General features: G+C 41.0%; 2 protein-coding genes across 3 annotated transcripts in view; both read left to right on the top strand.

Annotated features, from left to right (window-relative positions):
• The window catches only part of GATA2 (GATA binding protein 2), a 627,541-nt gene that overhangs the window by 94,835 nt on the left and 517,339 nt on the right, over positions 1-15,367 (top strand). The window lies entirely within an intron of this gene.
• The window catches only part of LOC125429031 (cytochrome b-c1 complex subunit 1, mitochondrial), a 30,864-nt gene that overhangs the window by 11,273 nt on the left and 4,224 nt on the right, over positions 1-15,367 (top strand). Inside the window, exons 2-8 of the mRNA XM_048489768.1 lie at positions 5,648-5,734; positions 7,230-7,359; positions 10,126-10,324; positions 11,906-11,985; positions 12,810-12,925; positions 13,486-13,629; positions 14,663-14,823. Coding sequence (XP_048345725.1) covers positions 7,278-7,359; positions 10,126-10,324; positions 11,906-11,985; positions 12,810-12,925; positions 13,486-13,629; positions 14,663-14,823 — 782 coding nt within the window. The 5' untranslated portion in view covers positions 5,648-5,734; positions 7,230-7,277. The remainder of the gene's footprint in view (positions 1-5,647; positions 5,735-7,229; positions 7,360-10,125; positions 10,325-11,905; positions 11,986-12,809; positions 12,926-13,485; positions 13,630-14,662; positions 14,824-15,367) is intronic.

Raw genomic sequence — 15,367 nt, 5'->3', positions numbered from 1 at the left:
CTTCCTCCTGGCAAACTCCATATCCTTTCCCCATTCCCTGTCTCATTCTTTCCTTCTCAGCCATTCACCAACCTACCTTTTTGTCAGGACTACAACTCCCAACATGCACCAGTTCCTGCCATCCTGGTCCCAAAGCAGGAATGTGACAGCCAACGAGAGCCAAGGGTGGGGAAAGGGGAAGAGGTGATTGGACCACTGCCGTTTCGAACCTGCAATAAATGCTGGAACTGAGGACTGGATCCTCAGTTCCAGCACCCTGTAGCTAGGGCGAGCCAAATCAATAAAGTTTTCCTTCTAAGTAAACTTTGTCCGAGTGGTTTCAGCCTTACACTTTTATCTGCCTCCCATCTTCAGCTATATTTATTTTTATTTACATCACTTATACCCCACCTTTTTCCACAGTGGGGACCAAAGCAGCTTACATTATTCTACTTTCTTCTTTTTTATCCACACAACAGTCCTGTGAGTTAGGTTGGCCTGAAAGTACATAACTAACCTAAATTCATCCAGTGAGCTCCCATGGGAAGATGGGAATTCAAACTTGGGTCTCCCAGACCCTACAATGAAGCTGTAACTGCTATACCATAAGGCAGCTTTCTTAGAATGACTTATGTTAGACAGTAACAAGCAGCTATGCCTGGTTGAGTCATGCAAACGGTGGTATTAAGTCACTCAGAGATTGCTGTCTAGGTTTGCAAACCCTCAGTTGGAACTTGGAAATTTTCCAGAATTACAACTGATCTCCAGACATCTGTTTCCCTGGAAAAAACAGCTGCTTTGGAAGGTGGACTATATGGCATTATATCCAGTTGAGATGCCTCTTCCTTTCCCAAACCCTGCCCTCCTCAAAGTCTACCTCAATATTTCCAGGAATTTCCCAGACTAGCAACCCTAGTCAGGCCTGAACCCCATGATTCCTCCTTCAAAGGCCAGAACAGTCAAGAAAGGACCCTGCCCCCCCCTTGCTCACAGAAACCTAGCCTGGAATGTTGTGGTTGCCTAGCAACAGCCACTGAGATAATCCTTTTGTTAAAGCTACAGGTATTCCTTTACTATTCTGGAGGGTTTTTTTAAAATGCATTTTTATTTTATTTAGATTTTAGATTTTTCTGCAAATCTGGGGCATGTTTCAAATTTGTAGAAAGATCTGTTGTGTTCATTCATAGCTCTAGTCACCGGATTTAAGTATCCTAAGATTTGGCTGACTTCACTATTAGAATACAAGATAATGAAACAGAGCCGCAAGCTTCTGCAGGCATTAGCTTGTTTTCCATTGAGTTAACACAATGTTCAATAAAACAAATTACAGTTAGGAAGTTCTAACAAGGGAAGAAAAAGACGTATGGCCACAACGCAGTATGCTCTGGTTCAAGATGAGCAAAACTACATAATAAATTATGCCAATTTAAAAGGTTTGTGTACACTTTTCTTATTTGTCATTTAGCTTATCTTTTGTAACAGGAAGCATGTTTCTAAGGGAGGGTCTGCCCAGTGAGACTGCATAAAGCAAATACCTCTCTACTTATCTCTTGATAAGACCAGCCCAATAATTTTGTGTTTTGTTCTCTCATATCTGCTGTCTATACTACCCTATGGTGGCTACTGCTTGCCTGCCCACGGAGCCATCCCTTTCCTTATCTGCTTGTACTCCACATTCAAGGCTGAGTTGCCACTTAAGCAACAAAAACACAACCCCTCTCATTAAACAATAAAATTAGCTATAATAGAGATGAACTTGGTGCTCTGTAAACCTTGCCTCATTCTTTCCTCCTCTTTTCTCTCCTCCCTTACTTCTTTTGCTGTATTTCTGTAGTCTATATTTGTTCACACATTATCTCCATTCATGGCTTCTGCTGGTGTCATTTTATTTTCAAGCTTAATTTAGTTAACTCAGTAGTTCTATTCAAATGACTGGAAATTGGGTCTTTCAGCTATCATTTCCCAGAAACCTATTTTATACCTACTGAATAGAATAAAATACTTTATTTACGGTCAATGACCAAATATATTTCAAATCTCCAATTTAGCAAAAAATATCTACAACACAACAAGAAACGCAGATCTCTCTCCAGTACTCCAGCACTATCCATCTATATATCATTATACACTGTAAACATACCAAACAGCACAAAAATACTAAACAGCCAAAAACCAAAAGTAGCTTAGGGGGATGCCATATTCAGATAATTTTTTCTTTTTCATAATGTATAAACAGAATTTTGCTACCCGTTTAGTAATATTCTCCTTATCTTGTAATAGTTTTTCACAACAAACTTTATCAGAACAATATGTCATCTTATGTAACAGATGTGACAGGCATTTTCCCCTTGCCTCCTTATAAAGGGGACAATTTAATAACATATGTTCTATAGTTTCTATAGAATTCAGAGAGCAAGAACATAACCTTGCAGCATAAGGTATCTTTTGATATTTCCCTTCTAAGACAGCAGAAGGTAAATGTGCACTTCTTGCAAGAGTAAAAGCTCTCCTTAGATCTTTTTTATCCAGGTAAGTTAAGTAAGGAGCAGGGGCAATGATATATTTCTGTGTAGAGTAGAGTGGAATATCTGAATATCTTGCCAGATCAGACTGTCGTGATTACATCTTTGATTCGTTGGGTAAGTTCACTTTTTAAATGATCCCAATTTGTGATCATATGGATGTTATATGGAAGGCCATATTTATTAAGACATCTCTCCATATCTTGAGCCCACCTAGATTTATAAGAATCTTTCGCTAGAAAAGACCAGAGACCATTTGAATCAGTGTGTAACTTTATTCATTTATATGCCATTGTTATTATCTAATCTTTCAGTCCCTTAACTCATATTTCAAGCCAAATAAAAGTATTTGGGACTCCTGGAGGAAGTTGAAGGATTGCTCTTAAAAATTTGGACTGTAGCCTTTCTAGCTGTATCATACTCAATTGTGCAATCCCCAAGTGGACACCATATAGAAGTTGTGTGAATATTTTGGCTTGATATAATTTTAGTGCTGCTGGTATATAGAAACCCCCTTTAGTACGGAAGAACTTCAGCACTGCATATATTGTCTTTTCTACACGTTCAGTTATCATGTTACAGTGAGTAACATGGCTCCCTGAAGCTTGAACCATGACACTTAGATACTTAAATTTGTCAACTTGTTCTAGTCTGTTTCCATTTATTGACCATGATCTTTTGGGAAAGCACTTTCCACATGCCATTACTTTTGTTTTATTTATGTTAATGGTCAGATCTTCTTTTTCACTGTAAGTTGAGAATGCAGCTAATGCCCTCCACATCCCAACCGGAGTTCTCGATAATAGCACAGCATCATCTGCGTATAATAAAATCGGGAGGGATCATGTATTTAATTTAGGTGGATGTGAGTCTACAGTTTTCATATGTGCTACCTACTGAGATATTGGTGGATTTTGCACAGCAAATGTATAACAGGTTGCAGTCATTACAAAGGAATCCATTTTCCTTTTTCCTGTTCACTTGCATGCCGTGCAGGCAGCGATTGGAGCCCATGGAAACAATCCGGGTTGCTTTCGTGCTTTTGCAGGGACATGCTTCTCTCTTTAAAATTTCCTACAACACATGTGTAGTTGCACAGGCATACAGAAATGAACCCCTGCAGCCATGCCAATCATTTCACAATACGATCAGCTGCGCTTGTGTAGCTGTGCATGTTCAACACACACAAAAAAAATGTTTTTAAGAAAAAGGGACCTCCCAGCAATGGCAGGGCAATAATGAATGCGTTGCTGTGCATCGGTCATACTTGCTGCCATGGGGAAAAAACGTAGGGGACTTTGTACTCTTTGGGGCCCTCAGAGAATCTGCCCACCACCTGCTGGGTGACCTGCACAGAATGGCAGGCAGGCAGATTCTCCCTGATGGTGGACAGTGCGGTGGAAGGGAAGGAAATAAAGCGCCTCCTGCTTGGCTGATCATGCAGCAATGACTCCAACCCAGGATTTTGCAAGAGGATACCTGGTTTAGCAATTTTTGAAAAACCTGGGTTGAGGGAAATAAAACAGGGCAGACTCATTTTGGAAACGGGACCTGTGCGAAATCCCCCCCCCCCCCAAAAAAAAACACACACACATTTTGTATTTTGCCCTACACCCGCTATATTTGTCCTGTGCAGAATTGGCCATTGTTACCCATAAAAACATTGACAATCTGTTTATTAGCTTAATGTTTAACAACATTGCAGCAGTTCTCATAGTCATTAACCAAGTAGAAATCAGTATTTCACATTTCAAGATTTGTAATATGGATTAATAACCTCCTCATATACTGGATATTTGGCTTTCATTAATAGGGATGTTGCAATGACTATTATATCGTCTTATCAGCTGACTACTGTGAATTTCCATATCAACCATTACAACTATCATACACATCAATACAAGTGTTGTCAGATACCTTGTTCTTTTAAAAGCGCACATTTTAAAGCCAGTCCTAAACATCAGTCTCCCTTGTTTTAGAGTGCTTTATTGTCTCTGCTTTCTACTCACATAATGTTCTGTTGTCCACATAACCCCTGCTCCCTTGTTCCCCCATTAGTTCTTGATCTTACACCATAACAAACACACACAGAAGTCAAGTCCAGTCTCCATGGTGCCCAAAGAGTCTAGCTCAGGGGTAGGGAACCTGCGGCTCTCCAGATGTTCAGGAACTACAATTCCCATCAGCCCCTACCAGCATGGCCAATTGGCCATGCTGACAGAGGCTGATGGGAATTGTAGTTCCTGAACATCTGGAGAGCTGCAGGTTCCCTACCCCTGATCTAGGGGATGCAGGCTTGAATCCCCACTCTGCCATGGAAGTTTTCTAGGCAACTTGGATCTTGTGGTTCAGTAGGATTTATTCCTTTGCAACTGAGTTTTGGATTATAACCAAGTTTCGATTGAAATTCAGTGGCGCATGTGATGCTTAGATATTGAGCAAAAATAACAATTGTGTATATTCAGATGCCTGTTTTCTCATCATCTCAGGACCCAAGGTGGGTGACAGCAATATGAAAACAAATTTACACTCATTAAAAACCTTATAACAACATTAAAAATCAGTCTAAAGACATCTTCTGCGCCCCCACCCCCCAGCAGAGTGCTCCCCCTTTGCCCAGGCTGCTCCCAAAGCTCTCTGGAATAACTCTTCTTAGACACTGTTCCAGAAGCATAGAACAGCCACTGAGTACATTCAAGCCTGGGCTATTGCCTAGTGTGCCTTGGATAAGTGGAAGTAGACAGATTTTGCTTCCTTAGTTATTGCCATAGAGTTGGATCCAGCCAACTTTTTCAGCCAATCCTCCACAATTCCCCTCCTTACTACAGCCCCCATTCCACAACTTATCCATACAGATGGCATGAACCCTCAGCTGAACTTTTTTTTGATGGTTGAAGGACATCCTTGGTCACTTTTTCGTAATCTGAAAAGTAGGCAGGATCCAACCCATAGTTTGCACCTCTCGGTCCAAATTAAGAAAAATGACTTTGTAAATTGCACAACACATGTTAAAATAGGGGCTTAGAGCTGCAGTTGTCGTTTTTTCTTGCAACAGAAGCACTGTGTAAGCTCTTGATTCCAGTGTACTGTCTTCATGGCATGTAATTTCCTCTAAAACTGATCTAATCGCTCTTCATTTATGTCAGGTAGGGGTGTGGCTTGATGTAGGAAGCCGTTGGGAAAATGAAGAGAACAATGGAGCTTGCAATTTTGTGGAACATCTGGCATTCAAGGTGAGGTGGCAAGCTGTGTGTGTGTGTGGTGATTGAAACAAGTTTAACAAAGCTATTTTTTTCTTAACAAAAATTCTTTTTCCTTGCTGCATTTCTTGAACATTTGAGCGTAAATGCAAATACAGTCTTTGGGAACTTCTTCAGGTCTAAAGCTTAGCCATCTTTGTGAACATGACTGGGGGATTAGATTTGGAGCCAGCAACCCACTAGCATAACATATGGACAGTCACAGATCTTTTCTAATTTTTCTTACCCCAACAGTCTTTTCACCCCCTTTCCCACCCCCACTGCAGCATCCCAACTCACAGCTATTGCTCCATGGAGGTCCCATGACCTTCAATGTGAACTGTCTCAGGATCAGAAAATAATACTGGGGGGTGCGGGGAACATGTATTGAGACTTTTTTAAATGGACTAGCACTTATTTTGTCAGATACATGAAGTTCCGTTGGCAGATAAATGGGAATAGGGAGAAGTTTGTAACCAGGGTGAAGTCAAAAAGCTATGAAATACAAAGGAATAGAAGTTGATTTGTAACAATTTTGTATATTTGAAGTAAGAGCAGAGCAATTAACATCCCAATCCTAAACAGAGTTATTCCAGTCTAAGCCCACATTAGAAAAGTTAATTCTATTTTATTCAGTTTAAATGGGGTATTTGGGTTTGTTTTCCAGTAAGGGTATTAAGTTAACATAGTGTTGCTAGTAAGACAGTATTTCCACCAGTGGCTGCTGTTGTGATTGAACCATTCTGTTCTATTCTTGAACACATTTGGGATCTCTGTAGAAATTCTATAAATCTGCTTCAGCCGTTGTATTTCATGCTGTTTGGGCTTCATTTTTCAAACTACTTTTGTACCTTGGGTGCGTGTAATCTACTTGTATAATCTAATACTCCATACAGCTGAAAATGTGGGCTCTGACCCATGAAAGGTTTATGCCATTCTGTTGTTCATCTGCAAGGTGGCACAAACTCTTTGTTGTCTTCGCTGCTATAGACTAGCATAGCTCCACCTTTTGGTTTTTTCAGAAATTAGACTATCTTCTTTTGAAGACAAGAAGCTTCTCAAAAGATCCTCAGCAAAGAGCTTTTAGGCTGAAGGAGGTTGATTCCTACCACTCCATTCAGTAAAGGGTAGCATGCTTCTTTGGTACAAGGTCCATCCCACTGAGGTCAGCAGCTCCTCTCTCAAGGGTATGCACTTCATGGAAACAGAACCCACCTTGCTCTGATGGACCACATTATATTTGAGAATCAAGAGTTTTGGGGTTTTCTTGTGTGGGGGGAGGTGTTATAAAACCATACTGATAGTTTTGATCGGTTGCATCAAGACAAGTACTCAAACTGATTTTTAGATCTTTAGGGAGACTAATTTTAATGGGTATTGATTGTTAAAATTACACACCGAATTTGTCGCAGGATTTTGTGGAAATATTGTAGCTAAATATCTGAACTGTTTTATTGTGTTTATATCCTGCCTTTTGGTATCTCTTTAGGGCACAAAGAAACGCCCTGGCACAGCTTTTGAAAAAGAAGTGGAGAGCATGGGTGCACATCTTAATAGCTATACTTCTCGTGAGAAGACAGCCTTCTTCATGAAAACTTTGTCCAAAGATTTGCCCAAAGGTAGCACCATTGAGCTGTGTTTCTTGGTAATTGTGAATTGGGGAGGATGAGAATGCTTTATTTCCATATATGTTCAACCATTTCATGGGGTAAAACTGTAATTGTTAATTAGTTTTATGTTTGGTTTAAGCCAGTATTGGAAACAGTGCTCCAGTTCTTGGATTCATCTGCCACATGTTTTCAAAAGGCTGCTACTGAGTGCTAGACAGTAGTTTACCATGTTGCTGGCAAGAAGCAGTTCCTTTCAGATGTCTAAAAAGGGTTTATATAACCCCTGTGGGCTTTCCCATCCTCAACTTATTCCTGATTTTCTTGGGAGTTGATCCACAAGCGTTGGCATTGATTTGGGCATGGTTCTTCCACACGTCTGCTCTCCCTCTGCATTTTCCCAGTTATGGAGTCAGCTTATAAACTTCCTGACGTGCCTTCAATATTGAAGATTTTCAAGAAGGTGTTATTGTCATCAGTGGTGTCAACAGCACCATCATTCCCTTTTTAAAGAGGATTGTAAACAGAGGCTTAGCAGGTTCTTTAAAGTTCCAGGTTTCTCTTTTTTTAAAGTCTGTGGTTCTTCCCTCACAGAGACATGCCTTTTTCCTTGTATCTCCACAAGAGAAGGGAATAGAGACTTACTTTTTAGGAATTAAAGCTGGAAATTCAGAGAATCTGCTAAGTTTATTATTATAGTACTCTCACAGTATCAATATTTTAGTGCTATTTAAACAGAAAGAAAAATCACTCATATTCAGAGTTTGGAGGGAAGAGGGAGTAGTATGATCACAGCAGTCTGATTATCAAACAGTGGGCTGAAGGTAAGTGGGAGTGGGTGGATAAACAGAAACATTACATGTGGGGGGGAACAGGCTCAAAATCAGCTAGAAAAAATAGGGTGACTGTGATCTCAAAAGAACTGGGAATAAACATGGGGGGTGGGCGGGATTTAAAGTGAAAACCAAAGGCATGTGTGCAGCAATTGCGATAAGCTGAAGCAGCATGGCAGCAGAACGGATGGGGAAATCCCATGCAGAAAAGCCCTTTGCTTAATCATGCAATGTAAAATTGTGCTTTCTTGTCAAGCATTTTGTAGTCTGGTTTCAGCCATTCTTTCAGCACACTGGAATTGGCATCTTTCTGAGAGATGTTGTAACGGATCGAAGCTTCTTGTAGAAAGGATTCCTGGTAGCTGTTTTCAGGAACCTTCCTTTTAATTAACTTTTCGCTGCCACCATTTAGTTCAGATAACTAGAGAACCCCACACTGTTACTAGCCACCAAGGCTTTAAAGATTCCCACCTCTCTCCCACTCTGACTTGAGGGGGAATTACTTCAGAGTCCCTTAATCCGTTTTGGGGGGAACTCCTAATGGCTGGAGGTTTCTAGCCAGTCACCCACTCTAAAGGCACACACACACAGACTCTCACAGGCACGAGGGAATTTGAATAAAAGAAGTAAAAATTTATTTTTAAAGCAAAAAGAAACTTCTTTAAAACTGGCTCAGAGAGGTACTAATGCTTGATGGTTTCAGAGAAGTTAAGATGTTACTTCAGTTTCATACACATACAGACACACACAGGTGTCTCTTAAGGAAAGATTTAGCTTTGAACTAATAAATTCCCTTACACACACAGACACTAGTCTTTACTGCACTACTACCCACCATTCACACCAAACAACCACCGCCTAAGCCCAGGAGATTCTGGCACACTTGGCCTCCCTCTCTCCCACTAATCCTAATATGGCTTCACTGCCTCTGGACTGGCTTTTCTCAGACTGGTGATTCTGGTGATACATACAGGGGCAAGGCAGACTCGATAGGTCTGGACAGTTTTTAAACTGCCAGGCTCCTGAATGGCGCTTCGATCTGCACCAAGTCAGGGCCTCCTCTCTCTGTCAAGCATACACAGCTTAGACGGGGACTGGACTTCTGTCAGCCAACTCTGCTGAGACCGAATCCCCTTCTTCCAGAACTGACAGATTCCTCTCTGCCAGACTCTGCTCTGACTGATCTTCAGTCTCCACTGGTCTCTCACAGACTCTGATGTTAACTGCCTCCAAGTGCTGTAAGCACACTAGCTCCCCCTAGCTTTGGCCAAATGTTATTGGACCTTTCCCAACCAATCAGGTGGGTTCTCTGCTTGTGGAACCTTTTTTTCTTTTACCCTGGCTGTTGCTAAGGCCTTCTCCATTAGGCCTGTTGTACGCCAGCCCTTCAGGGCGGACTCTCCCTGGAAACCAACAATGCCGAAAATGGGCATTCGTCACAGATGTCATCTTTTCTCATCATTTTTCCTGTTTGCCAAAATCCCTGGCTGGCAAGTGTAGTTTTTGTGCTATGAAATCTCAGTTGCATTAGACAAGTTGCTGACAAAGGCTTGAGTCCTCTGCATTCCTTCTGCATGTACAGTGCTGCCCTCCACCCAAATGGTGCTTTGTCTCAAATCATGTTCCTCCAACACTACTCACTTCATGCAGAATACTCTAACATAAGATTGAAATTGGGGAAGGAAAATAAAAATAATTTCAGGGGAGGAATTATGGAGCCAGTAGAGATATAAGAGTGAAGACTAGAGGTGATATTAGGTTTATTTACTGTTCTATAGAGGCAAGAGGAGGTTGGCTGCATTGTCACTTGGACACACAAAAACTTTAGATTGCAACCTGCACAAGTTAGACTCGTCTCATCTAAAAAAATTGCAAGTTGCTGTCCGTTCCCCCCCCCCCCCCCCCCCGGTTTGTCAAAGAGAGAATACTTTTATATGTCTTTCAGCTGTCGAGCTTCTGGCTGATGCAGTACAAAATTGCAGCTTGGAGGATTCTCAGATTGAGAAGGAGCGGAGTGTCATTCTTCAGGAGATGAAAGAAATTGATGGCAGTTTGTCAGATGTTCTCTTTGACTACCTTCATGCCACAGCTTACCAAGGCACTGCTTTGAGTCGAACTGTTGAAGGTACAACAAAGAATGCAAAGTAAGTCTCCCATATAAATGCTCCCTGCTTGTGAAGTGTACTTCATGTTCCGTTATCAAGTGATGTCTACAGAGCTTCAAATTAAATGAAGAATAAAATGCAAGCCATACCTCCTATAAGGTTTCTTTTTAACACTTCTCATCCTGAGTGTAGCTTCTTTTTATAAATTGTGTGTGGGGGGGTGCTGGTTAGCAGTCCTGCAGTACAATCAGCCCAGCTGTGTGAGAGATCTCTAATAGATCTCCATGACTGATAAGTGGGGCCTCAATAGGAGTTGGGGGCAGGCAAAGGAGGTGGCTACAGTTTTTCCAGGAGGAGACCTCCTTATATATCACTCATAGTTAAGAAGCCCCATAAAAACATCCCCATTAGAATTCATGTTACCATTCTTCTTTATGGGACTGTTTGCTTAGTCCTCTGTTTTCAGAAGCATAACCATGGTGTTAAAGGAGTGCTGACTGCAGTATAGGTCATGAGGGTAATGTAGGTGAGCAGGGCTTTATTGATGTCAGCGCACCCTTTTCTGCTGTAATTAGTATGTTCCAGTAAGATTCCAGAGAGGCTGGATTCACCTACATGGTTCTCTCAGTGGTAAGGTAAAGCAGGCTATGCTGAAGCAGTACATTAGATCGCCAAGTAAACTTGGCAGCTAAGTCGGGATTTGTGCCTACAAGCCCCACTTCTTAGCTGACATTCTAACCTCACCATGTTGTTATATGGGTTGAAAGTGATAAATAACTGTGTGTCCCTTTGAGACCATGATTCAGTAGGGTTTGAATCAATGTCTGTATTAGGTTCAAGTGCAGCATATTTACTAATTATTGCTAATATTGTGTGTAGTTAGTCGCCTGATGTGTGGCTCAGTCTTTCAACCAAAAAAGAGAAGAAAAGATGGTGCAGAAGGAAAAGAACTCTTATTTCACTCAAGGATCCCTATGTGTTATTCACACAGTTTCATCTGGGGATCTGCACAAGATATGCAAAATAGATTGTAAAAACAAAACTTTCCATATCAAGCATAAGTATTACAGAAAATTTAAAAGCAAAATCCAAAGTAGCCTATTTCTACAAAAATACAGACTGAGCTTGATAAAAATTTTACAGGAGCCAAACAAATACTTTATCTTATCCAGATATGAAGTGGTTGAGGTTTTGTTGTATAACTGGGCTAAATATGTTCACACTGAGCTGTTTATACCAAACAAAATTGACATAAACAATAATTTCCAGGTTGATTCCCTAGGTATCCTTTCATGAAATCAAATTTCTTTTCCCTCTGCACTATAACTTTGTTTCTTTTCTTTGGTTTCACCATTGGTGTAGGCTTTTCTGCAGTCAATTATCTTAACTCCAGTTTGGATTTAAATGTCTGCTCTATAAGTGGTGGCTAGACAGAAAAAGGCAGAATTTAGCGGTGCATTAGTGACGCTGCTGTAGATGCCTCTCCTCTGACTGACCCTCATTCCAAACAATAAGATTCATCCAAATTGCATACTGTGGATGATTTAGATGAGCCCTATGGTGGAGGGCGGGGTATAAATCAAATAAATGAAATGAAATTATTGTCCCTATTTTCCTTAGGACTTTGTCTCGTACAAAGTTAGTAGAGTTCCTTGAAAGTCACTTCAAAGCCCCTCGCATGGTCCTGGCAGCTGCTGGAGGTTAGTACTGTTTTAATGGTATAGAGTAAGACATGGGGAGCTCCTTTTCCTTCAGACTCTCTTCATCTTCCTTGGATCCAGCTTGTTGTTGTGAAGTTTCCTGTCCATGGTCCAGACAGGGGTTTGCATACTATGGATCTCCAGATGGTCATGGACTACAATTCCCATCAGCCCTTGCCAGCATGGCCAAGTGGCAGGGATGATGAGAATTGTAGTCCATGAACATCTGGAGAGCCACAGTGTGCAGAAGAACCCAGCATAGGGCAAAGAGACCTTTTGAAGCAGGATCAAGTCCACTGCAAGTGGAAGAGTCAAATTTTAAAAGTGAAAGGACACAGGTTCCATAATGGTATCAATTATGCCTCTGTTCTTATTCTTAAGAATGTGGTTCACTGTTCCTTGTATATGTTGTCAGTGGGTTAAGAAATGTACACAGGTAAGCCTTGCCTATTCAACAATACCTTACCTATTAGTTTTGTAAAGGACAAGCTAACGAGTAGAACTGAGCCAGCAGGTACTCATTTCTATTTGTTACCATATCATAGAGTAGGAAGCACAGACAGAATGCTTGTGATTGGCAGTGGCATCACACTAATTGGCCTTGGTAAATACATTTCCACTAGTAACTATGTGTGGGTGGCAGGAGACTATGAACCTTCCTGTAAGTATATGCAACATGCTGGACTGTTCTTCACCAAAGATTTCTTGGAGAACAATGTTTTAATGAAGCTCCTGGAACATTATAAGAAACTTTAAAATTTTATTTTTTTAAACGAAAATCACTGTACAGATGAGTTACTTATTCCTTTTGCTCTCTTTGCCAGGTGTTAGTCACAAAGAACTAGTAGACCTTGCCAATCAGCACTTTGGCAATGTTCCCTATGAGTACAAGGAAGATGCAGTGCCCATTCTTCCACGCTGCCGCTTTACTGGGAGTGATGTAAGAGTTTTATTCACTTGGTGTCATCAGCAGGTAGCATGGGAATGTCAGCACTCAGTGTAACTTTTACTTAGGCAGTTTGTAAGAGCCAGTGTCTTGAGTCTGTATGTCTAGCAGATTGCATTCCAGTCTGAATTCTCCTCTCTGATCTTTGTGTTTGGGCAAGTTACTTAGTTAGAAGTGCTGTGATTTGAATGTTTGTTGAAGCCATGGAGTAGATGAGCACAATCTAACAAATTTGGTGGCAAGATGGATACAACTTATAACAGTATGTGGTCCCAACTCTCATTTAACCTAAGTTTCAGTTCTCTGCAATTGGGAGCCAGGCAAGGGATCACGTTTTCTCTTTCAACACTTGCTTGCCCTGCTATTTCCTCTTGTTTGAATTCACTTCCATGCTGGTTCCTTTGTAAATCCATTGCTTAAGTCTGTGTTTTGGCCTCACTTTTCACCATTACATGCAAATGGAATTTCTTGTTTCTGAAATAGGCAAAAAGGCAGACCTAGTTTCTGCAGAAAAGGCTTGATTGTATTTTCATATTTCTTCTAATGTTTTTCAGATCAGAGTCAGAGATGATGATTTACCTCTGGCTCATGTTGCAGTTGCAGTTGAAGGTCCAGGATGGGCCAACCCAGACAATATTCCCCTTCTGGTAGCCAACGCAGTCATTGGGCGCTATGATCTCACCTTTGGCGGTGGTAAGGTAAGACAATAAAGTATGGAAGTGTGTGTTTTATGTTTCCCATGATGGAAGTATCCTGATCTGTTCTTTACTGTTTTATATGGCTCTAATGTGCAACAGCAAGTAACTTTGAGAGTGAGGGTATGTCCTTAAATTGATATCATGATCACTATTACAGATTGTAGATTTTAAAAAAATATTGTAAAACTTTCATGGATCTTACAGATTTTGCTTAATTCAGTGACTCGGCTGAAAAATAATGATGTTACTCTTTTGAAGAAGGTAGGCAGATCTATTGAAAGGCTGTGGTTGTGGAAACAAATCCACTTGCCTGTAAGTTTTCAAGAGATAAAATTAAACAAAGATTGCTTCATTGGCCACTTCCAGAGCGATCAGTCAGTTTATCAAATGTGAAGCTATCTTGCAAGTTGTAAGACATAGAACAAGTCAGTGCTGTTTTGGACAGCTGAGAGCTACCCAAATGGAAACAGAGGTTGGGAAAAAAATTGCCTCCCATCACATTCATGTGTGCTTTCCAAACCCACCTTGAAGAACAGAACTTCAAATTGCTGTGTGATAGTTCAGTATGTTATACGTAATCCTGAGGATGTGCTCCTTGGTGTCCTGGCCAGAGAAGTTGTAGCTCACAGGTGGAGCATAGAATATAAGAGTACCCAGGATCAGCCATTTGCATTTCCAGTTAAAGCCATCTGGGATGGTCAAGGAAATACTTCATCTGTGTATTGGAAAGTGACTGCTAGTACTAGTAACAGGGTACATGGACTAATAGCCTGACTCAGTGTCAGACAGCAACCTTGTATGTTTAATCTTATCTATCTTTTGTTGATATGATGTTCACTATTTGAGGAGAAGGGAATTTTGTTAAAGCTGCTTTGGAACATGGGGATCAGGCAGCAGACTTTGCCACAGATGGATAATAAGAGGACTCATTCACCCTTAGTGTCAGATTTATGCTTTCTGAGCCGCTTGGTGAACTGAAGCGTGGCCCTCTGGGGGCTTGGCAGTCTTAACAAATGCAGTTATTCATTTACAGAATCAGTCCTGCAGGCTGGCTGCAGCTACTGCGGAGCACAAGTTATGCCAAAGTTTCCAGACCTTCAGCACCTGCTATTCTGACACAGGTCTCTTCGGTTTCTATTTTGTTACTGATAAAATGAATATTGACGATACAATGTACTTTGCCCAGGGTGAATGGTGAGTGTGCTTTCATTGCCAATTTATTTTATTATTTACTTCATTTATGATCCACTTTTCTAATTGAGACTTAGGAAGACTATAGCGATCTGAAACTAAACATAATATATAGACATGGTATATTAAACAATATAGAAAATGGTTGTGGTGGGTTTCCCAGGCTGTGTGGCTGTGGTCTGGTAGATCTTGTTCCTCACCTTCCGCCTGCATCTGTGGCTGGCATCTTCAGAGGTGTATCACAGAGAGAAGTCTGTTACACACTGTGTCCAGTGAGAAGGGGAAGTTTAGTGGGGTATATGTTGTCCATGTCCCAGGGTGAGGAACCAATCAGTAAGTGTTTGGGTGGAACTTGCTATGCAAAGGTGTGATTGAGTGAATTGTATTGCGGGTGGGGTTATCAGTCCATTTACATTTGTAGTCGCATTTGCATTCCTTGCAGCAGCAGCAGTATTGATGAATGCAAATCCTGTTTCTGGGTGGAGTCCATTGTCCATTAACTTAGCATGCCCTTGGCCTTTGATTCTGGTGTTTTTAAGTACTGGTA

This window comes from Sphaerodactylus townsendi, linkage group LG03, assembly GCF_021028975.2.
Source record: "Sphaerodactylus townsendi isolate TG3544 linkage group LG03, MPM_Stown_v2.3, whole genome shotgun sequence".
NCBI classification, from domain to species: domain Eukaryota; kingdom Metazoa; phylum Chordata; class Lepidosauria; order Squamata; family Sphaerodactylidae; genus Sphaerodactylus; species Sphaerodactylus townsendi.
Note: the sequence above shows the minus strand (reverse complement) of the source record. Positions and strands in the feature narration are given on the sequence as shown.